Genomic DNA, 23,703 nt, shown 5'->3' with positions numbered 1-23,703 from the left:
AGTCTTCCACTTCTGGGCCCAGGCCCTTCAATCGACTTGGCCCTTTTATCACCTTTGTTTTCTTTTTTAACAGATGATGAGAAGACTCTTCCTCCTGCTCCAGTTCTTATGTTACTTTCAACAGATGGTGTGCTTTGTCCATTTTACATGATCAATCAAAATCCTGGTGTTAGGTCCCTCCTCAGGACACCAGAGCGACTCTCACTGGAAGGAGAGCGACAACCCAAGTCATCAGGTGCGTGCCTCCCCCCATTTTGGCCGAGAGGGGATACTGAGGGCTCGTACAGGAGTATTTGCTGGGATGGATACTGTGAGGACACACGGTGGTTATCTTTATCAGCCGGTCTGTCTTTTCGAGGCAGGACTAATCTTTTCCTCAGACACAGGCACATACTTGCCTTCTCTCACCCCCAAGCTTTATTCTCCAACCTTTACTTTAGAGAAAAAGGAATCTCAGCCCGATGGATCCCATTAGGTAATTTACTGACAGTATCCTATTATAAGACCCTATATTATATGGTCTGAAACCTAACACGTTTAATCATGAGAGGTTGGTTAAATAAATGATTGTACATCCATACAGTGAAATGCCATGTAACTATTAAAAATGTTATATTTATTGACAAGGAGAGGACAGAACATATCGTAAAAGAGCACTGTATACTCTGATTCCTTTTTTATGAGAAAAATATGTACATAGAAAAAATACTTGAAAGATGTTAAAATCTAAATAGTGGGTATTGCTGGGTGATGAGAACATGGGAATTTTCTCTTTGTATTTAATTTTCTTTAGTTTTTTTTTCCCCTCCTCTTTGAAGATATCACTTAAGTAATATATGTTTATTGGAGAAAAATTAGAAAATACAAAGACAGAATCACTTCAGAACCCATCAAGCAATATAGCCAGTCAGCATTTTGGTACATATACTTCACATACATAAATGCATGCATATAAATGCCAATCTGCATTTTCAAAATTTTCACAATGGCAGTGCATCACTTGTGAGAACAAAATGAACTTTTTAGAAGGGCATTGTTTCATATTTTGGAATATTACTAATATTTCTCTTTTTGAATTCTGTGAGTATATAACTAGTAAGTTTTTTCTCTTCTAATATAGCTAAAAAAGCTCATACTGCCACCAATTCTATATCTAGGAAGCAATGTTGGCCAGTTGGGTTGGATGTGGTGGAGAACACTTAGGGGATCTTTTCTCACTGCTTCCCAATGCAGAGTGAGTTGTACTTCATAAATAGAGCCACTCAGATACTCGGGCTCCTATCAGCTGGCAGTGTGACCCCAAGTAATATACCGGGTGCCTTACATAGACTGAATCAGTGTTGTTGTGTTGGGATATCTCCTTATCTGCAGTGTGTACTCGGAGTTATCTTTTCCCCTTTAAGTGGTCCTGAGTCCCATGAACTACCTACACTCAGTTGCTGGGTCTGTCTGTAACAAGCAGTGTACCCTGTGAGGTCGGGAGCCTGTGGGATGATGTTTGTTTCTGAGCACAGTTCAGTGTGAGGGACTTGCTACAAGCCCCTTATTCCCTGAGCACGAGGAAAGACCAGTTTTACTGTTTGCCTCTCCTAGAGAAACCCCATGTTCCCTCATGCTTAGCCCAGAGGTAACAGCCATGTTTAGATGAGAGGAAGAGAGCCACTGAAGGGGGAGGAGGTATCCCACCAGTTCACCAGCTCTAGCTGAAGCTGACTCATGGGTTCAGAGGACATCAGTGGTTCTGCTTGCTTCCACACTCCAGCGCCAAGGATGCTGGGTTGAATGATCACAAATAGCAGCGTGATGGTTTTCAGATATTTAGTTCCATTTTCGGTGGGGAAGATGCCTATGATTTCTTTTGGGTTTGGCAGATGCTTTTTGTATTGGTCTACTAAATGCATGGAAGTGATTAACACATATGCTTGGGTCTCTAAAGAGGTAAGCTGTTGTTGGTTCCATATTTATTGTGTAAAGGAAGTATTAACAGACTAGATAGGCTTGCATTATATACTGTCATAGAAGCGACAATTTACCTGGGGGTCATTGTTTTCAGAAAGTGGCATTTTCCTGGTTGTATCCTAAGCATTTCCTTGCTTTAGACGTAGTGAAGATAAACTATCATCTCTGACAATTTGGAAGAACCAAGACCCATAAACGTACTGATAAAAAAATACTGCTTTCGGGCTTCCCTGGTGGCGCAGTGGTTGAGAATCTGCCTGCTAATGCAGGGGACACGGGTTCGAGCCCTGGTCTGGGAGGATCCCACATGCCGCGGAGCAACTAGGCCCGTGAGCCACGACTACTGAGCCTGCGCGTCTGGAGCTTGTGCTCCGCAGCAAGAGAGGCCGCGACAGTGAGAGGCCCGCGCACCGCGATGAAGAGTGGCCCCCCCCCAAAAAAAAAAAAGAGTGGCCCCCGCTTGCCACAACTAGAGAAAGCCCTCCCACGGAAACAAAGACCCAACACAGCCAAAATAAATTAATTAATTAATAAACTCCTACCCCCAACATCAAAAAAAAAAAAATACTGCTTTCTTAGTTAGTTATTTAATTTGGAGAATTAACATGTTTACTTTATAGAAAGTTTGGAAAACAGAAAAAATTTTAAACTTGCCCTTTATGGTATTCTCTTTCAGTGTTTTTTCATAAACATCTTTCTTCATAGTTGTGATTATATTGTATACATAATTGGTATGCTGATCTTTTATTTAAATTTTAAGTGTTTTCCAGGTTCTTAAATAATTTTTATGATTCATTTAGGAGTGTTTAATACTCTATTGAATATATTTTACCATTTGGGTTGTATTAAATATCTTTTTCATTTTTTAGGTTATTTCCGTAGTCTTTATTCTTAAAATTGGGATTACTAGGTACGTGTTCTGTGATTTTTGAGACATAATGCTAAAATGCTTTCTAAGAGACTGTGCTGAAAAGGTACCTAGTAATGATAAAAAGTTTCAGGTTTGTTTTACCCTTTCAAACATAGGGGATTATATGTATTTTTATTTTGATAATTTAGAGGACAACCAAAAATGTGCCTCATTTAAATTTGTATTTCTTTGATTAGAGACATTGAATATATTTTCTTTTTGTGAATTAGATTCCCAGCTTATATTTATTAAAGTCTCAACATTTTTTAAATCTCAATTTGTATGAGCTTTAAGAAAAATAGAACATATTACTTGTCATTTGCTGCAAATTTTTTTTCATTTACCTTTTGGTTGTATAACTATTTCTGTACGTAGTCAAATCTTTATCTTTTGCGGTTTTGGGGGGTTTTTTTGGTCACTTTTAGGTTTATCAAGTTGATAGACTCTAAGAGACAACTCACTTTTTGCCTCCTTTGTTTTGAGATATAGTTATATATATGCTTTTGTATATGTGTGTGTCTTTAATTAACCTGGAGTTGTTTTAGTGACTATTATGAGGTGTAAGTCTGAATTAAAGTTTTTTCCTGATAATAAAATATTGCAGAATAACTTATGTTCCACTGTAACATCGAGAAGTGTATTTTTTCTACATTACCCAAGTGGGTGTGCATGAAGTCCTATTCGTCTAATGTCTTTTTGCATTTCCTTTTTCCTTCAGAGTTTTGGACATCTTACCATATGGAATGTTTGCTATGGAAAGTCCAGCATCAACTCCATTTCCCTTTTTTTTTCCCCTTGTGGAACGAGAACCGTTATTCCTGGCTTCGTTCTTCCACCAACCCACTTGCTCTCTGTGATGTGGACCTCCACTGTTACGGGGTTAACGTCACCCTTCCTTTGTCTCCATATTTCTCATTGCAGGAAGTACTCCTTCTACCCCCACCTCCTCTCAGGCCCCGCAGAAGCTCGATGCGGCAGCGGCTGTAGCTCCTGCCTCTGTTCTGCCTGCGTCACCGACGGCTCCCACCTCCACCTTCTCGTTGCCTTCCGCCGTTGGAGCCCCTGCTGTGTTCTCCTTTGGTCCTTCATCCTTGAAGGCATCTGGTTCTGTCACTGGGGAGGCCCCTCCGTGTTCCAGTGCCTCTGACAATTCCAAAGCAGCCTTGGGCCCTGGAGCATCCTCCTTCTCTTTCGTTCCTCCTTCTCAAGCCTCCCTCGTACTCACCCCTGCGGCCTCTCCCATGGCACCCTCAGCTGCCTCATTCTCCTTTGGATCATCGGGTTTTAAGCCTACCCTGGAAAGCACGCCAATGCCAAGCGTGTCGGCTCCAAACACAGGAATGAAGCCCACCTTCCCACCACCAGCCTCTACAGTCAAGGTCAACCTTAGCGAAAAGTAGGTAACACTTAAAAGTTTGACGGGTAGAAATATCGCTTGTTATTCACTAGAAATAGAGTCGCTGTGAGTGGAGTTACTGAATAGATTTTCTTTTCCTTTTTCCCATAGTAATACTTGCAAATGGTAAAAATTCAAACAACATAAAGGTTTGCATTTCATCAGTGGACAGAGTCCAGAGATGCCTCTTAGAATTTTTTTTTTAACTATTAGAATGCTTGTTTTGCTTTTTCAGGTTTTAAATGTAGGAGATATTCCTTACTTTAAAAAAATGGAGCAATACAGACTACATAGCCCTTAAGGAAAAAGGATCTCTCTAGTCCTTTTTCTCCCTTGTGTCCACTCTTGACACTCTGAACTGTTTTCCACATAGCCACTGAGTGATCTTGTGAAATTGTAAATACACCAGATGACGGTCCCCAGCAGCTTTTCATTGCTCTGAGTCCAGTCCACACACTTCAGCGTGGTGCTCCACTTTCCTCCAGACCTGGGTCCTACTAACTCACTCATATCTTATTTTTTACTGCTTTATCTGCTTGTTTTGTTCTCACCACTAGCATGTAAGCTTCTTGAGAGAAGTAATCCCTTATACCTTGTAACCCTTCCTAAGATAGCCATTGAGTGTAAACACTACCAGTTCCCCCCCACCCTTCTGTAGTATCTCTCATTACTATGTAGGGGCTGCTGGCTGCTGTCATTGTTAATATTAAATTTACCACGCAGCCACTTCATTCTAAAGGTTGCCTAGTATTCCATTTTGTGGCCACACCATAATTTATTTGACCAGTCATCTGATGCTGGTTGTTGAGATTGTTCACAGACGTCTGCTCTTTAGGTGAAACTTCACCTCCCCTGCCCAGTAGATGGTCAGCATCCCAAAGATGGTGACCTGCTCTCCTCTTCCTGCCTCATTCCCCCGAGATGATCACCCCACAACGAGTTCTCAGTAATTTCCTTGGCAAAGGGAGAGCCCTAAACTCTCCCAAGTCCAGGAGAGTCCCACCCTCTTTCTTTACTCAGCTAGATAGAATCGACAATAAATGTTTTAGGCCATGATAAACTTAGTTTCATCCTCACGTTAAGTACTTATTAGATATTTTCACTGAATTTCTCATTCCAAATAAGCAGATGATAAATGCTTTCATGGAGCTTTCACCTTTTATAAGAAATAGCTAAATGTTTGCATCTCCCGAAGGCGAAAAAGTATGGATGGTAAGTTATCCTTTGATGATCGCTCATGACCAGTGTGAAAGGATCTCACAGCAGCAGGCTATTTTGATCCATTCGGGCTTCCATTTTCAGGTTCACGGCCGCGGCCACCTCTGCTCCTGTTCACAACTCACAGAACACACCCTCAATGCTGCCATTTTCCTCGGCCTCCAAGCCAGCATCCTCTGGACCTCTCAGCCACCCTGCACCTCTCTTGGCATCATCCAATTCCTTGTCATCCAAGTCCTCAGTCTCTTCCTCAGTATCAGGTATGATTTTAAGCAAACTGCTTTAGAGCTCAATCCTGAATTCCCAGATGAATATTCTTCCAAGTTGTGGGACTTCCCTGGCGGCCCAGTGGTCAGGACTCCGCACTTTCACTCCCAGGGGCGCAGATTCAATCCCTGTTCGGGGAACTAAGATCCTGTAAGCTGCACGGCATGGCCAAAAAAATTTTTTCCAAGTTGTTAAAAAAATCCTTACTTTTAAGGACTGTTGTTTAAATCCTTTTTCTTGCTTCCTGTAACTCACACTGAAGTCCTGTGGCTTTTGTACTGTGGATTGGGAAGGTTCACAGTGGCCTCAGTGCTGCCATGCTGTCTCCATCTTGTTGTGGGACATTTATCTTCACGCAGAGCCTGCCCTACATGAAGGTCAGTCACAGAGCAAGTCTTTAAGCCACATAGATGAGAAGGAGCCTCCGGTGGCTTTATGCTTATTTCCTCTGATGACTGTCTTTGGGTTTTCACACTCAGCCCTACCGCAAGCAAATTTATTAAATAAAGATCATAAATGGGAATAATGAATATAGCCAAGTTGAAGTGCGTTATAAAACCCCATGAGTAAATGTACCCAGCCTATCTCTTTCTTCCTTCAGACCTACAGAAAGGTTGCATAAATTATATTCTGAATACCATGCCCTTCCCTGAGAGTCAACACTTGCTAACATTTTGCACCATTTGCTTTATGTCTTTCCTTTTTAATGTAATTTTTTTAAACATTTGAAAGTTAATTGCAGACATGAAACACTTCACCCGTAGGAACTTCAGTATGTTTCCTAAAAATAAGGGCACTGGATACATTGTCACACTGAGGAAATCTAACAGTAATCCAGTCTACAGCCGGTATTCACATTTCCACAGCTGTCCTTTTAATGTTCTTTGTGGTCGTTTTTCCCCCCCTCCAGTCCAGGAGCCACTCAAGGACCACACGTTATATTCCGATTTTGTCTCGTTAGTCTCAACCAGTTTCTCACCTTTTTTGTCTTTCTCAGCATTGACATTCGTGAAGAGGTCAGGCCAGGTAGTTCTGTGGGCAGGCCCTCGATTTGGATTTGAGAGTTTCCACGTGGCGAGAGTCACATGAAACATTTTGAGCAGTAATACCACATAGGTGATGTGCGTCACATCACATGATTTCTTTTTGTCCTGACGTAAGTGATGTCAGTTTGCTCACATGGTTGGGATGGTGTTTGTCAGATCTGTCTCAGTTTTTAAGTTGGTTGCTTCTATGAATTCCAGTGATAATACCTAGCCAGACATACTTGGGTAGCCATTTGGTGTTTGAGCCGTCAGGAATAATTGTATCTTGATAGATATTGAGCAAGCATTGAGCTGTGAAATTCCTGAAATCTTCTCTCTTACCTATTGCTCAAGAGAGAGGGCTGCCTTGTGGCGTTTGCCAAAGTCACCTCCTTCTGGGACTTGTCATCAAATTCTGAAAAGCACCTGTCTGTGACCCAAAAAATTAACAAGCCTTCCTTTAGTCTTTTCCCATGTCTTTACAGTTTGGGAGAGAGGAGATGTACCGTAACACACGTACATTTTCTCCGTTTCCACCGCTTACCACCCAGATCTCCCTACCCCCATTGACATATTTAATTCTTACAGTTTGGTGGGTCTTGGATTATTGGATTGCAATCCCAGCTGTACCCTGGACGCAGTGGGGGATCCCCTCCCTAACCGTTTAATCAGGCTCTCTGGAGATGAGGCTTGGGTATGAGTTTTAGTGTATTTTTTTAAAGAACTCCTAGGTGATTCTAATGCACAACAGGGTGAGACTTGTCCTAGAGGCTTCCAGGAGGGTCCTGAAGACCTTGTGAGTTCTTACAGGGTGATGGGGATTACTCTTCTGGTGGTCTTTAAACTTTGCCCCCAGTTCCCAGAGGTGCATCAGGAGCCTCTGTGGGGAGTGAGGATGGGCCAAGTGGACAGCCTCCTGGGCCTGCACACCATCCACACACCTATTATCAGAGACACTCCAGTTCTACCTGCTTTACAAAGGAGTTTCCTGTTTTAAAATGTAATACGTGTTTTTTAGTTATTTGGGAACTGTGGGTGTCACTCTTGGTAACAAAGATCATAAGTGGGGGCTAGGGACAATGAGAAACTTTTTTTTTTAGATTTGAGGAAAGGAGAAATAATGGGAATAAATACTGTTTGTTTTAACTGACTTCTTGTTCTAACAGGGCGATGTGCTCAGGGTGGTCCAAGTCCAGTGCCGTCAATGGTACAGAAATCACCTAGGATAACCTCTCCCATGGCCAAGTCGGGCTCTCCCCAGGTATGTTTAAACTCAACCTACAATGCTGTGTTTACTAATTTACTGCCCCAAACATACATGTTTATAAAATGGGTTTTTGTGTTTTAGAATTCACACCTTTGAAATAGTATATAGGATTATGTGATAGGAAATCCCAAAGTATGATCTTTGAATATTTGTAATGTGAGCTCATAAAAGCCACTTATCTTAACCCTAGAGTCTTAGAATTGTTTTCTCTGCTGGTTCCTGAGCTTATCCATGTTATGTTCCGTTTGTTGAATTCTCTTTATGTCTGAAGACTGTGGTGTAGCACCTGATTTTTTTCTATCATTCGCAAAGTAACCAAGAAATCTACCTACTGCCTTCTTTTTCTTTCCATAACAACTCAGTTTATTTTAGTTACTTAGTTTTTTTTTTTTTTTTTTTTTTTTTTTCTTTTTGCGGTATGCGGGCCTCTCACTGTTGTGGCCTCTCCCGTTGCGGAGCACAGGCTCCGGACGCGCAGGCCCAGAGGCCATGGCTCACGGGCCCAGCCGCTCCGCGGCATATGGGATCCTCCCAGACTGGGGCACGAACCCGTATCCCCTGCATCGGCAGGCGGACTCTCAACCACTGCGCCACCAGGGAGGCCCTCGTTACTTAGTTTTTTACTAACATAGAATACACATGGAGGTAAAAAAGGATACATATGACACATGTCCACCTCAGTGAATTGTCACCAGCTGAATACACCTTGGTAACTAACACCCAGATCAAGAAATAGAACATACTAGGGTCCCAGAGTTCCCCTCATGTTCACCTTTCTGGTCACAACTCTTGCCAAACGGGTCTCACTATTGATTTCTAACAGCATAGCTTAGTTTAGCCTGTTTGTGAGATTTTTCTGTATCATTGTTGCTGTATGGAATTCATTGGGTGACTCTACTACAAGTTTCATTCCATCCTTGACAGGCATTTGAGTAGCTTCCGGGTTTAAGTCATTGTGAATAGTGTTGTTATGACCATGCTAGTTGATGTCTTTGGGTTAATATGTGTATGCGTTTTTGTTGGGCAGATACCTAGGAGTGGAATTGTTGGGTCATAGAATATTCATATGTTCCTCTTCAGTACATTCCTACTAGGAGCATATGAGTTCAGCTGCTCCACATCCTCACCAGTCTTTGTATTTTTCATGGCTTATTGTTGTTGTATTTTGTGGTTTTGATTAGTGTTTCCCTGATGACTAGTAAAATTCAGCTTTTTTTTCATATGACTATTAGCCATTTGACTGTCTTCTTTTACAGGGTGTCTTTTGGGTTGCCTTTTTCTTACTGATCTGTAAGAGTTCGTTCCTTGTTGGATATGCACGTGCATGTGCAAACACATACATATAATGCAAATACGAATACTTTCTCACTCTCTGAATTGCCTTTACATTCTCTTTGTGGTGTCTTTTGATGACTACAGTTCTTAATTTTAGTATAATTCACTATATCAATTTTTCTTTTATAATGAGTGCTTTTTGTGTTCTGTTTTAGAAATCATTTCTTATTCCAAGGTCAAAAAGATGTTTTCCTGTGTTTTCTGGAAGTTTGATTATTTTACTTTTCATATTTAGATCTGCAGTCTGTCATCTCCATTTATTTTTATGGTTTAACTTAAAGAGCGTTTTCCGTCCGTTTCCCACTTGATTACTTGAGTGTCCCCAGAACAGGAGTCCTGTCTTTTCCTTCTGTCCCTCTCCCAGTCAACCTCCTTCCTGCCCCCAGCACACACCTGTACAGGCTCCACAGTAAATGGCCAGTTTACAGGTGGAGCTTTGGGCATAAAGCATGACACATGGCATTTATTGAATAAAGCTGTTTTAATGAATGCTTATGCAGTCTAAAAACTCTCCATGTGTCAATTGCTGTAGGTATCAAATAATCTGAAAGCCATCTCAAGTTATAACATCTCTAAAGCAGAATTCTTGATTTCCGTCTTCCCCAGAACCTGTTCCTTGTCTAGTATTGCCATCTCAGTAAGCAGCACTAACCAGGTACTTTTCTCTACCCCCAGTCCAGAAGTCATCCTAGATTCCTCTCTTTAATAGCACCTCCCCCAGTCCATACTAGCAAAGGTCTTGCCAGCTCTGCTCTGTGATGTGTCGTATGTCATAAATCCACATCTCTGTCCCCTGCTAACATCGTATTTCAGGCCATTATCATCTCTTCCCTCATTAGCCTCCTGACTCCTCTTCCTATTTCTTTTCCTGCCTGTCACTGTCATCCATGCTCTGTTTAGCAGTAGGAGGGATCTTTTAATATCATAAATCAGAGAATAGTTTAAACTCTCCTAAAACTCCACTAGTACTTTTCCAACACACTTAGAATAAAATCCAGACTCCTTGGAATAGCTTTACACCACCTGCCTCTGCCTGCCCCCAGCTCCCTCCCTGACTTGAGGTGCCCACATTCAGTTCATATCTTTGCCTCAAACTTGCCGAAGTCTTTCCTGCCTCAGATTCTTTGCACTTGCTCTTCTCACTCCCTGGAGGTGCTTCCCCTAGAGCTTTCCATAGCTTTCTCCCTTTCTTCAGGTCTCAGTACAGAGGCAGTGCTCAGTGAGGGCTTTTGGGCTGTCTCATGTCAAGCAGTGCCCACTTTTATTCTCTCTATATGTTCCTGTTTACTTTTTTCATATCACTTATCACTAGCTGAAATTACCTGAGTTGTTTACCTCTTATTATATGTCTTGTCCCAGTAGGATGTGAGTTCCATGAGAGGAGGGACCTCATCTACCTTGTTTACCTCTATCTAGAGCATATCTTATACCAGGAAGAAGGTGCCCAGTAAATACGAGTTCAAAAGAGTGAATGGTGGAACCGTGATGGTATTGTGAGAGCGCCGCGCCTGCGATAGATGCTGAGCCGCCTGCTCCAGGAAGCCATCACCTGGGGGGTGGGATGCACCTTAAAACCTTTGCCTTTCATTTCAGGCAAAATCACTTCAGCCTCCTGTTACCGAAAAGCAGGGACATCAGTGGAAAGAGTCAGATCCTGTGTTGGCTGGAATCGGGGAGGAGGTAAATTTGTTCCTGCAGATTTTTCCAGAAGTAGCTCTGATAGTGAGACTTGACTGGCTCTGAGTGTGGACTCCTACGTGACTGTTTTATTCTGCCACTGAGCCATGGCTTGTCCTGGGAGTCTGTGCTGTTAGCGGGCCCGGGAGCAGTGCCATCAGACTGAGCCGTCTCCTCATTTGTGGCCTCTACAGATCACTCACTTTCAGAAGGAGTTGGAAGAGTTGAAAGCCCGAACTTCCAAAGCCTGTTTCCAAGTGGGCACTTCTGAGGAGATGAGGATGCTGCGAACAGAATCCGATGACCTGCACACCTTCCTTTTGGAGATTAAAGAGACCACAGAGGTCTGTGTTTTTGATATTCTTCCTAAGTTGAATTGCACATTTGCAAATTGTTGTCCTGATACTCCATGGATGTATATATTTTCTCTTCAAGAACCACCAGTGTTGTTTTTTATGTGGATGAGTGGTTTACCTAGGAATGCCTGACTTCACATCCTACCTTTAGCACTTAATAAATTATGTGACTTTGGGCAAATTATTTCAGCTATTCTATGTTTTAGTTTTCTCATGTGGAAAATGGAATAATAAGTACTTTCTACCCCATTGACACTTACAAGGCACTCCATAAAAGTTTATTCTAGCTGTTCATTTAGTTAAGATATATTTGAAAATTTACTAAGTTTTTTTTCTTGGTATAAAAGCAGACTTTAATGAAGATACTATGGGTCATTTACAGGAGAAAATTTACTGTCTTTTATAGTAAATTGTTAGATTATAAAGGGTTAGGTTTAAAGTAAAAGCAGGATACTTAAGAGCATATACAGTATAAAAATAACAAATATTTGTTGTTAACTGTTTATTTACTGTGTTACAATTATTACTACTTACTATGTGCCAGGCATATCTATATTATCTCATTGAATCCTCACAGCTTTTCTGTGTGGTAGGCACTATTATTCTTTTTGTTTTGCAAGAACAGGAAGCCAAGGCTTAGAGAGATGAAGTAATTTGCCCAAAGCCACCCAGTTACTGAGTTATAGAGCCAGGATCCCAGTTCAGACTGCCTGACTCCAGAGCTCTGGTCTTAAATAACACACTTGGAAAGAGGAAAGTTCTCAAGGGTGGGGAAGGGATAAATTGGGAATTTGGGATTAATAGATACTACTATATGTAAAGTAGATAGACAACAAGGACCTACTGTATGGTACAGGGAACTATATTCAATATCTTGAAATAACCCATAATGGAAAAGAATCTGAAAAAGAATATATATATATATATGTCTATATAACTGAATCACTTTGCTGTACACTTGAAACATTGTGTATCAACTATACTTCAATAAAATTTTTAAAAATTAAAAAAAAAAAAGAAAGAGGAAAGTTCTCCACGGTTTTAACAGTGATCATCTTTAGATGGCAGGATTACCAGTACTTGTCTTATTTCCTGAGTTTCTGATCATTAGAGTATGTATTTTTTTTAGTGAGGAAGGAAAAAAAAATGAACATTAATATCTTTCTTTCCAAGCAGTGAAATTCACTTTTTGCTATATTCATATGTTCATCATGTTAAATATTTGAGAAATACCACCTTCCTTGATCTAGAAAGACAGGTTTATTTCTTGGAAATACCACTTTTGTATCAATTCATCCTCGTATCTTTTCTAGTCTCTTCATGGAGATATAAGTACCCTGAAAACAACTTTACTTGAGGGCTTTGCTGGTGTTGAAGAAGCCAGAGAACAAAATGAGAGAAACCGTGACTCTGGGTATCTGCACTTGCTCTATAAGAGGCCGCTGGACCCCAGGAGTGAGGCTCAGCTCCAGGTAGGAGAACCCCGCCAGAGCTGCTGAGAACAGTCTCCTAGACAGGCGCTCCTTTGGGAGATACAGGCTTGCCCAACTGCTTGTACAAAGTTGTTCATTTCCTGTGAGTGTTGACCCACTTGGCGTAGACTCCCTTCACTGTCACAAAGAAAATGGCACTTTCCCACTTAAGGTTTTTTGGATTAAACAAAAACATAATTCTTAATTAAACCTTAAGATTGGTAGAGAGTAGCTGTTGAAAAAGATATATTTAGAAATCAAATCAGGAATAATAATTATTAAACTAGCAACTGTTCATTGGGCACCAAGTACTCTGTGAGGTGGGGTTTTTTTTGTTTTTTTTTAATATAAATGTATGTACTTATTTATTTATTTTTGGCTGCATTGGGTCTTTGCTGCACACAGGCTTTCTCTAGTTGCAGCGAGCAGGGGCTACTCTTCATTGCGGTGCATGGGCTTCTCATTGTGGTGGCTTCGCGTTGCAGAGCATGGGCTCTAGGCGCGCGGGTTTCAGTAGTTGTGGCACACGGGCTCAGTAGTTGTGGCTCACGGGCTCTAGAGCACAGGCTCAGTAGTTGTAGCGCACAGGCTTAGTTGCTCCGCAGCATGTGGGATCTTCCCAGCCCAGGGCTCGAACCCGTGTCCCCTGCATTGGCAGGCAGATTCTTAACCACTGCGCCACCAGGGAAGCCCTGTGAGGTGTTTTTTAAGACATTATTTCTAGTCTTCAAAACCTGCTGCTCTGCAAGGTGAGAGTTACTGATCCCATTGTACAGATAAGGAACTGGAATATCATAGGCTAAGGAGCTTGCCCAAGGTAATGTTGATACTAGTAAGAGTGGGACCAGAATCGAAACGTCTACCTGCCGGGGCTCCTTCCTGTAACTGTTAGCAAAGTTACTCTTCTCATTCTTAACTATTCCTATATTCTCTTTGAGCTAAATCTGAGTTTTGTTTCCATCTTTCAATTTATTCAACATTGTTGCATCACGGCTTTAGTAGGGGTCATCTCCCACCACCTTGCATTTCCCTAGAATCAGGTAGGGAAGGGTGCAGGGGTGGCAGCACTGGCCTTCCTCACCTGGGGCCTGAGCCTGTGAGTATGGTGAACCCCCTCCTCCTCAGAGGGTTTGAGGCTGTAGACTCCACTGTTGCTGTCATTCCCACCCCACACCTGGTAAGCACACACCGACAGTAGGAAAATGAAAGAAGTGGAGGCCTCCCAGAAAGGTTGAGGACCCCCTGCTGTGTCCTGCTGCCCTTGAGGTATGCCTAGGTGTGTCCTTCTCCTGGGGATGGTAACCCTCTTAGCAGAGAGTGCCAACCACCTGCCTACCGCTCATCAAATTACAGGCCTCCACATTGAATCTGGCCACTCTTTCTTCCTATGTGCCTTTTCACCCCTTGCTCTGTGTGCAAACTAAAAGAATTCAGCTTTGGGTGAACCACTTTCCCCATTCAAGGGAAATAATTTTCTCTTTTCCACAGTGCTAAGTAGCTAATAATAGCTAGCGTTTATTGAATGCATACCATATACAAAAGAAAGATAAGGAATCAGAGACACAGGAACTACCCAAGTCTTAACCACTAATAAATGCTGGACCCTGGAGCCTGGACGGTCTGGCTCAGAGCCTCTGGTGTTCAACACTACACTACAGCTGGATAAGTAGCAGCAGAAAGATTGACTTGTAAATATAACGTGGGGTGTGTTGCTATGGGATTGCAGATGGGGGAGCAGCTAAGCCACAGAAAAATATTTGTGATAGGCCTTAAAAGAAAAGGTTTTTTTCCTGGCAGACAAAGTTGGGAGGGCATTTAGAAGAAGCAAGATCAGTTAATGCACAGAGGTATGGTCACATTTGAAGTGTCCACAGTAAAGGGCCTCCCTGTAGTCATGGAGCACTGAGTTGAAATTTGTATCTGATGCTAAGGTTACTGCTGCTTCCTAGAATCAGCCTGGCTCTCTTTACGTGACATTTTCTTCTTCAGTTAGGACACATACCCTTGTCCGAAAATAATTTTGAAAATACAGTTAAACACATTAAGATCTTTTTACAGATGTAAAGAGTGTTTTCCACTGTAAAGTACATTGTCTTCATTTGTATACATGTTTAATGGAATGCTTCGTTTGCATTAATGGAATGCTATATTTTTTTAATTTTTGAGAGTCAAATGGTATAGCCATGAACGTTAACACTGGACCAATATTTAAAGAAAATTATTGCAGGCCTAAAATAAATTAATAGGTAAGACTTCTAATAATGGTAAATTCAGTTTCTAGTGCTGATACTATTCTTTGTTTTTGAGAAATGAGTTTTTCCCCACTGGTGAGATGACTTATGTGTTCTACTCTATGAATAGATAGGTGAAGAATTATTTTCAGCACTGTTTTGTAGAATAATTTTGTCTGTGATACAATTAATTTCATGGGTGGGAGAGCAAAACCTAAATGGGTGCCCTGTCGGAGTAACAGAGTGCAGTGGAAAATTCCTAGGCCATGTGGAGATACTTTACAGGAGCTGAAAATGAGAACTAAGCAAGAACATTGGTTCCCTAGAGGCCCTAGGCCGATACACCCTTTCTGTTTCCCTTTTCTTCACACCACCTCTCTGTCACACGCTTTAAAAGGTTGAGTTGCTGTTTTTCATTTGAATTATTATAACATTCTAATGATTGTATTAAAGCCTATTACATTTTCCTTGTTCATTATGGTTCTCAGTTATAAAAAGACTTCAAAGTCATTTTAACTGTTTTGATACACCTTCCTGCAAACTACTGGACAACTGAGTCAGTTTGACGTTTCATTTTTTTCTTGTAGGAAATTCGGCGCCTTCATCAGTATGTGAAATTTGCTGTCCAAGATGTGAATGATGTTCTAGACTTGGAGTGGGATCGGCATCTGGAACAAAAGAAAAAACAAAAGTGAGCGAGGTCTCTCATCCACTGTGTAGATAATTGCTGTAGCCCTTTTAAAAGATCACTTAGGAGGATTTATTAAAAACCCTACAAAGGTTCATTCTCTTTGACCCAGTCATTATACATCTAGAAATTTGTTCTACAGAAACGATAGCAATATGCACAATAATTTACATAGAACAATTTATATTACAGTGCAATTTATGAGAGTGAAAAATTGGATTCAACCTAGTTACCCAAAAGTTAGAGGAGTGGCTAATAAATCTGGTCACATTTTTTTCTTAATGCAGAATACTGTGTAGCCGTTGAATCTCATATTCTCAAAAAAATCATATTAAATATATTTTGTGTTACATGAACTATACAAAATATATAATTCTGTAACTAAGTATTAGATATAAAATATGAAAAAGGTAAGACATAAAATCATACTAGGTGACCTCATTGTGGAGGTCTAATGTAGAAAAGGCTGGAAATAAATCTGTCAAAATACTCATAGTTACACCTGCGAGATGAGATTAAGAGGAATGTTTCTTTTATACTTTTCTGTATATTCCAAATTTTCCTTTGGAGGAAACATTCCCGATTCGTATGGATCACTAAAAGGATGAGAGGAGTGGTAACAGAGGTAGAGGAAAACCTTCTATCCTGATCTTCCATCCGTGGATATTTGGTTTTATGCCTCGTGTTTTCCAGAAGGAACAGAATGCAGTACATTGTGAAAGCAGTAAGGTGCCCACAAGAAATGTGAAAACCAGGTCAGCCCTCAAAATGCTAGATTTCTGAAACACCTATACTTGATTAATGTGATTAGCCTTGTAAGGAAACAAACCAGGAAATGATCTATTCACTGTTTACAAAGCTGTGAGGTCACAGACTTTTAAGTGGGGCAACCTGGGTGTTGTGTCAGGGGCAGGGCTGGAAGGTGTTTAAAATTCAGTAAACAGAATTTAATACATTATATTCCACAATGTGGAGAAAGGCTTTGTGCCCGACATGAGGAGCATAGATATGGGAAGACAGAGGTGAACATTGATCCTCCAGACACTGACAGAGGGAAGGTTCTGTGGCCTGGAGCACTTGTCCCCGTGGGCAGTTGGGCCCCTTTAGAGATTTCAGAGCTTACTCCCCTGATTCTGAATTCATGTTCCTCCCCATGTGAGAGAATGGCTTGACCTGACAGTGAGAACGTTCTGCTCTGCTTGACAGTTGGATTTCTCTTTGCTAATTAATAACTTGGCTTTTTAAAAAGTGCATGATGGGGAATTCCCTACCGATCCAGTAGTTGAGACTCCGCGCTTCCACTGCAGGGGGACACTGGTTCCATTCCCTGGTCGGGGAACTAAGATCCCACAAGCTGCACGGCCAATAAAATAAAATAAAATAATAAAAAAATTTAAAATAAACAATAAAAAGTGCATGATGCTAACAGAGAAGCCAGCTTCTTTGTTCTCCTTTAAACAACCCCATGGATTTTCTACTTAACGTGCTTTTTATTTTTTATTTTTTTCCTCTGCACTTGGGCTTTCTCTAGTTGCGGCGAGCGGGGGCCACTCTTCGTTCGTTGCGGTGCGCAGGCTTCTCATTGCGGTGGCTTCTCGTTGCAGAGCACGGGCTCTATCTAGGCACGTGGGCTTCAGTAGTTGTGGCTCGTGGGCTTAGTTGCTCCCCGGCATGTGGGATCTTCCTGGACCAGGGCTCAACCCATGTCCCCTGCATTGGCAGGCAGATTCTTAACCGCTGCACTGCCAGGGCAGTCCCTTAATGTGCTTTTTTTAAGTTCCCTTTCTTTAGAGTTCAGAGTCTTAAATCTGTACAATTTTCTAGCACTTCTCTGTTTTGGGCCCTTCTCTAAATATTACCTTGTACCCTATTGAAATGCCTGTTAAAAATATATGTTGAACTAACTACCTTGTCACCAGAAAGAAAGGGACAGTTGTCCCTGTCTTCTTGTAATTCTTTTGGGTGGGTGACCCCCCCTGCTGCTAAATCGTGTGCTGTTCCTCTGTTTCTTGACAGCACTCTGAAGAAATGACTGACTCCCTAGATTTCCCTGTACCCTTGGGCTTTTTCTTTTTATTTCATATAATTTACATACAGAGAAATATGCGTATCCTAATATATAGCTGGATGAATTTTCCCCCATTTCTTCCCTGGAACCCATCTGAGGTTCTGTCTGGCTGTGCTGTCCTCTGCTGCAGGCCCGGTCCTGCACATCCTAAGCTGCTCTTTCCTCCTTACACTTTATCCTCGTTAGGCTTTCGTCCCCTTTTTTTTTTTTTTTTTTTTTGCGGTACACGGGGCTCTCACTGTTGTGGCCTCTCCCGTTGCGGAGCACAGGCTCCGGACGTGCAGGCTCAGCGGCCATGGCTCACGGGCCCAGCCGCTCCGCGGCATGTGGGATCTTCCTGGACCGGGGCACGAACCCGTGTCCCCTGCATCGGCAGGCGGACTCTCAACCACTGCGCCACCAGGGAAGCCCTCATCCCCTTTTTGTGTTCGAGTAATTTCTTGATGTTTCTTTCCCACTAGTGGTTTTCCAGTTTAGTCTTCTCACTGTTACAGTTGTAGTCTTTTTTTTTCCATTCGGTGGGGAGTTCCTTTACTTGAACCATTCACATTTAATTCTTTCCTCCTTGCTCTCAACAGGCGCCTGCTTGTGCCAGAGCGAGAGACGCTGTTTAACACCCTTGCCAACAACCGGGAAATCATCAACCAACAGAGGAAGAGGCTGAATCACCTGGTGGATAGTCTCCAGCAGCTCCGTCTTTATAACCAAACCTCCCAGTGGGGCCTTCCCTTGGATGTTCCCTCGCAGAGCAGCCCTCACAGGTGTGCAGGAGAATGGGCGTTAATGCCACATGCGCTCAATAGATGTGGTTGGATGAACGAATAAATAGAGTTAGGTGGAGTAGTCTTAGAATGGTTCCCATGCGGCTTTGAAAGTGACTCTGCCATCTTTCACCTGTGTGAGCCTGGTCAGCTTCCTCACCCTCTCTGATCCTTTGTTCCTTTGCCAAAAAGTAGGGCTAACAATACATGCCTCATGGGATTACTAGAGAGTTTAAAACTAAGTCTTTAAAGCACCTAGTAGTGTGCCTGATGAAACAGATGCTCAATAGATGATAACAGATACTATATTCATAGTTTTATTGTTTAATTGAAAATTAACTCTCAGGATTAGGTTGACCAATTTGTCTTGAAGCTCAGATTTATCATTTTGCAAGAGTGTGGAGATTTCAGACCCTGCAGTTAGACAGTTTACCCCTGAAGTTACCAAGGTGGTCTTGTGTTTCTGCCTTTAGGCTGAATGTGTAGACTTTAATTGCCCTTCCTGCTGGAGCCCCGTTGGTGTTGTTTGCTCTGGGGTTCGGATATAATATTGAGACTGTGATCTCTTTCCTCTTGGATTAATTTCCTTGATTGGTCAGATTTTCCATTTCTGTATTGGGATGCTCTCATATCTTGCCTTTATATTTAGGAGGATAATGTACCACCACCACCACCACCACCCCCGACTTCTCAGGTCATAGTTGGTTCATATGTAACACTATCCTATTTCAGTTTTGACAGTGACCTTGAAAGCCTGCGCAATGCTTTGTTGAAAACAACCATAGACTTGCAAGTCAAACCCTTGCCCAAAGTCCCAGGTAAATGAGTTCTTCCCAGTCTTTAAACTCTCTTTGTTCTCTTTCATCTACTGACATCTTAAAAACCGAGTCTTATGCATTTATGGGTTCATGAATTTCTTGCAGCTAAACTGTCCCCTGTGAAACAGGCACAGCTGAGAAACTTCTTGGCCAAGAGGAAGACCCCACCGGTGCGATCTACTGCTCCAGGTAGAGGAAACTGGTCCTGAATTTTTAGGATGTGGGAGTAGGATGTGTGTGTGTGTGTGTGTGTGTGTGTGTGTGTGTGTGTGTGTGTGTGTGTGTGTGTGTGTGTGTGTGTGTGTGTGTGTGTGTGTGTGTGTGTGTGTGTGTGTGTGTGTGTGTGTGTGTGTGTGTGTGTGTGTGTGTGTGTGTGTGTGTGTGTGTGTGTGTGTGTGTGTAAACCGGTCGTGAATTTTTAGGATGTGGGAGTAGGATGGGGTGTGTGTGTGTGTGTGTGTGTTCCTTTGGTTCTTAATGGGAGATAGAGTGTCTGTGTGCCTGTGTGTCTGTTCCTTTGGTTCTTAATGGGAGATAGAGAAAATGTCCCCGGAATCTGTCATCCGGAAGCAGCTTATACATGGTCAATGAAACAGTTCAAGGTAGTTATTCTGGCTTTTACACTGTGTTTTCTGCAGTCCTTAGGTTCTGTGGCAGTGGTTCTCAAGGGTTTTGAGGGAAGCTGGGCTGGCTCCAGGGGTCCTAGCCTCTGCTTTAGAGAGAGAAGCTTTACTTTTCTGATTGGTATGGGGTTTTGAGTAAGGCTACATTTGAAAAAAAGATGTTCTAAGAAAGAAGAAAAAAGAACTACAGATTAGGGAATGATGGCTAAAAACACTTGCTGAAAAGAAGCCACATACCTGATAAAAAATATTTTGTCATGAAATTATCTATATAATTACCTGAATTTGCTTTTAAAGAAATATCTGTTAGATGCAACTTTAGGCATAACCCTGCTTTGCTCTAGTGCCTGTAACTGGTTTTTTCTTTGAAATTATGTTTTGAGTTGAAATTTTTTTTTTTTTTTGGCTGCATTGGGTCTTCGTTGCTGCACGCGGGCTTTCTCTAGTTGTGGCGAGTGGGGGCTACTCTTCATTGTGGTGCGCGGGCTTCTCATTGCAGTGGCTTCTCCTGTTGCGGAGCACGGGCTCTAGGCGCGGGCTGGGGTAGTTTCAGCACGCGTAGCCAAGCTTTTTGGAAAATCAGGATCCAGTTCAGGATTGTACATCGCATTAAGCCGCTGTCCTCTTTAGTCTCCTTTATTTTTCCTTTTTGACAGTTTTACTACTTAAGCTTGCCTCCCCAAACACCGTAATTTGGTTTTGCCTGTTTTTTGGGCTTTGGGTACTGCGGAAGTCCATTTATTTATTCTCTGGATGGGTTTCTCTTACTCCACATCAGGTTTCTAAGAGTCATCCATGTTGCTGCACGTAGCTGTTTGTTTTGTTGCTTCGGTGTATGAATATACTGCATTTGTTTATCCATTCTCCTTTTGGTGGGCATTCACTGTTTGCAGTTTTTAGCTGTAACATAGTAGAATGTTGCTCTGAACATTCTTGTGCTTGTCCCTTGGGGTACACGTGTATGTCTTTTATGTGGTCGTGTGGCTCCGAGTGGAATTGTGTCTCGTACTCTGTCCCTGTGCTCAGCGTCAGATTCTGCGTGCAATTCTCTTGTAGCGGGTCACACTTGGCCATCAGTGTATGAATATTCCAGCTGTTCCACAGCCTTGCCAAGCTTGATATTATCAATCTTTTTCCTTTTAACTCTGCTGGTGTCACCTTTTTATATGTTTAATTACCATTTGGGTATCTTCTTTTGTGAAGTGCTTGATTAAATCCTTTGCTCATCTGTCTGTTGGATAATCTGTCCTGCTGATTTGTAAAAGTTTTTATCAGTTCTTGATACCAGCCTTTTGTTGGTTATATGAGATTACAGTTATTCACTTTGTTGCTTTTTAGCCTCTTAGTATCTTTCGGCAAAGAGAAGTTCTTAATTTTAAAACAGATTTTTCAGCCTTTCCTTTTATGGTCAGTTCCTGTTGTTCTGTTGAAGAAATCTTTCTCTACCTCTAGGTGACAAGAGTATGTATGCACCTTTATTATGGTCTAGAAATGTTAATGCTTTGCCTTTCAAATTTAGATCTGCTAGCTACCTGAAATTGATTTTTTTAAAACAACTTTATTGAGGTATAATTTGCGTATCATAAAATTCACCTGTTGTAAGTGTACAGTTTGACGATTTTTGGTAAATTTACAGAATTGTATAACCATCACCACATTCCAGTTTTAAAACATTTCCATCACTTAAGAAGTTGTGTCATGCTGTTTGTAATCAGTTCCTATTCTGCTCCCAGCAACCACTGATCCGTTTTCTTTCTCTGTGGAACTGCCTTTTTTAGAAACTGCGTATAAATGGAATCATATGTAGTCTTTTGCTTTGGCTTCTTTCCCTTAATATAACTTTAAGGTTCACCCATGATGTGTATCATGTATTAGTAGTTCATTCCTTTTTATTGCTGAATGGTATTCCATTGTATGGGTAGACCATATCTTGTTTATACTATCTGGAATTGATTTTTGTCACAGTATGGCTCTCATGTCATTTTTTTGTATTTAGATATCTGATTGTCCCAACACTGTTTAGTGAAGATTCTTCCTCCCTGCTTAGTGGCCACCTTTGTTGTAAATCGGGTTTCCTTATACTCGTAGGTCTGATGGTCTGTACACTGATTAGAAACCACTGCCACCACACTGCCTCAATTAACTGGTGCTAAAATAAGTCTCATACTGGTTTTTTTTCTAGATCCTAAAGCTATGATGTTCAGTATGGTAGCCTATTCAAAGTTAAATAAATAAAAATTAAATAAAGAATTCAGTTAATCCCAGCAGCCACATTTCAAGTGCTCGCTAGGTACATGTGACTAGTGGCTACTGTAATGGGAAACGCAGGCATAGAACATTTCATCATCACAGGAAGTTCTACAGTCTAGAGTAGGGGTGGGCAAACTGTTTCTTAAAGAGCTGGATAGTAAATATGTAGTAAATATGTAGTTTCTGTGGTACCTAGTGAACTCTGCCCTTGTAATAGGAAAGCAGCCACAGACTGTATGTAAACAGATGGGCATGCCTGTGCTTCAGTAAAACTTTATTTATAAAAGCAAGCAGCTAGCTCATGGCTGTCGTTTGCTGACCCGTGATCTAGAATGTTTTGGCTCTTCTTGGTGCTTTCCATTTCCATATTAATATTATAATTGTCTTGTTAAGTTCTACCACCCTCAGCCCTCAAAGAGTTGAGATTTTGATTGGGATTGTATTGAATCTCTAAATTGACTTAAAAGAATTGACATTTGTACAGTGTTGATCTTTCATTTCCTAGACATGGCGTATGTTTATTTGGGTCTTTAATTTTTCTAAATGTTTTCTGCATGGAGGACGTGCACATCTTTTGTTAGATTTATTCCTAAGTTTGATATTTTTGATGCTTTTATAATGATGGGGGTTTTTTCCTTAAATTTCACTTTATGTTTTTATTTTATGTTAGATATAGTATATAGAAATGTACTAGATTTTTTGGTATGTTGACTGAATCTAGCATCTTGGCTAACTCATTTCAAATAATATGTCTGTAGCTGTTTCTTGGACTTTCTGTGGAAACAATTATACCTTCCATGGATATGAACACTTTTGTTTCTGCTTTTTATTTAATTTTCTTACCTTATTTCACTGGCTAGGACCTCCAATTCAGAGTCCAATAAAAGGGGCGAGGGCTTCCCTGGTGGTGCAGTGGTTGAGAGTCCGCCTGCCGATGCAGGGGACGCAGGTTCGTGCCCTGGTCCGGGAGGATCCCACATGCCGCGGAGTGGCTGGGCCCGTGAGCCATGGCCGCTGGGCCTGCGCATCCGGAGCCTGTGCTCCACAACGGGAGAGGCCACAGCGGTGAGAGGCCCATGTACTGCAAAAAAAAATTAAAAAGGGGGCGAGTAGGCATCCTTGCCTTTATCTCAAAGGGAACACTTTCTGTAGTTCCTCATAAGATACGAGGTGTGCTGCGTCTACTGATATGATCATGATTTCTACCTCTTCTCCTTCCTGTTAATGTGGCTTTCTGCCTGTCCTGATCTGAGCTAGCATTTAAGCAGAGTAAGTTTCTTCAGGTTTCAGTGGGGCCCCCTTTCTAGTGCCAGGAAGGTAGCTGCATCCTTGATCACAGCAGGAAGCAGCATGTGTCAGCTGCGGAGGCAACATCATTGGGA

At 41.7% G+C, this 23,703-nt stretch overlaps 1 protein-coding gene across 2 annotated transcripts in view; it reads left to right on the top strand.

The window, feature by feature from the left end:
* The window catches only part of NUP214 (nucleoporin 214), a 95,940-nt gene that overhangs the window by 16,348 nt on the left and 55,889 nt on the right, over window positions 1–23,703 (top strand). For both annotated transcript variants that reach the window (XM_081238067.1, XM_081238066.1), the window contains exons 11-21: window positions 74–235; window positions 3,791–4,265; window positions 5,568–5,743; window positions 7,942–8,036; window positions 10,971–11,057; window positions 11,249–11,398; window positions 12,724–12,882; window positions 15,701–15,804; window positions 18,448–18,630; window positions 19,363–19,448; window positions 19,554–19,637. In XM_081238067.1, the coding sequence (XP_081094193.1) occupies window positions 74–235; window positions 3,791–4,265; window positions 5,568–5,743; window positions 7,942–8,036; window positions 10,971–11,057; window positions 11,249–11,398; window positions 12,724–12,882; window positions 15,701–15,804; window positions 18,448–18,630; window positions 19,363–19,448; window positions 19,554–19,637 (1,761 nt within the window). The remainder of the gene's footprint in view (window positions 1–73; window positions 236–3,790; window positions 4,266–5,567; window positions 5,744–7,941; window positions 8,037–10,970; window positions 11,058–11,248; window positions 11,399–12,723; window positions 12,883–15,700; window positions 15,805–18,447; window positions 18,631–19,362; window positions 19,449–19,553; window positions 19,638–23,703) is intronic.

This window comes from Mesoplodon bidens (assembly GCF_964165515.1).
Source record: "Mesoplodon bidens genome assembly, chromosome: 6".
In the NCBI taxonomy this organism is placed as follows: domain Eukaryota; kingdom Metazoa; phylum Chordata; class Mammalia; order Artiodactyla; family Ziphiidae; genus Mesoplodon; species Mesoplodon bidens.
This window is presented reverse-complemented; position numbering and strand designations above follow the sequence as displayed.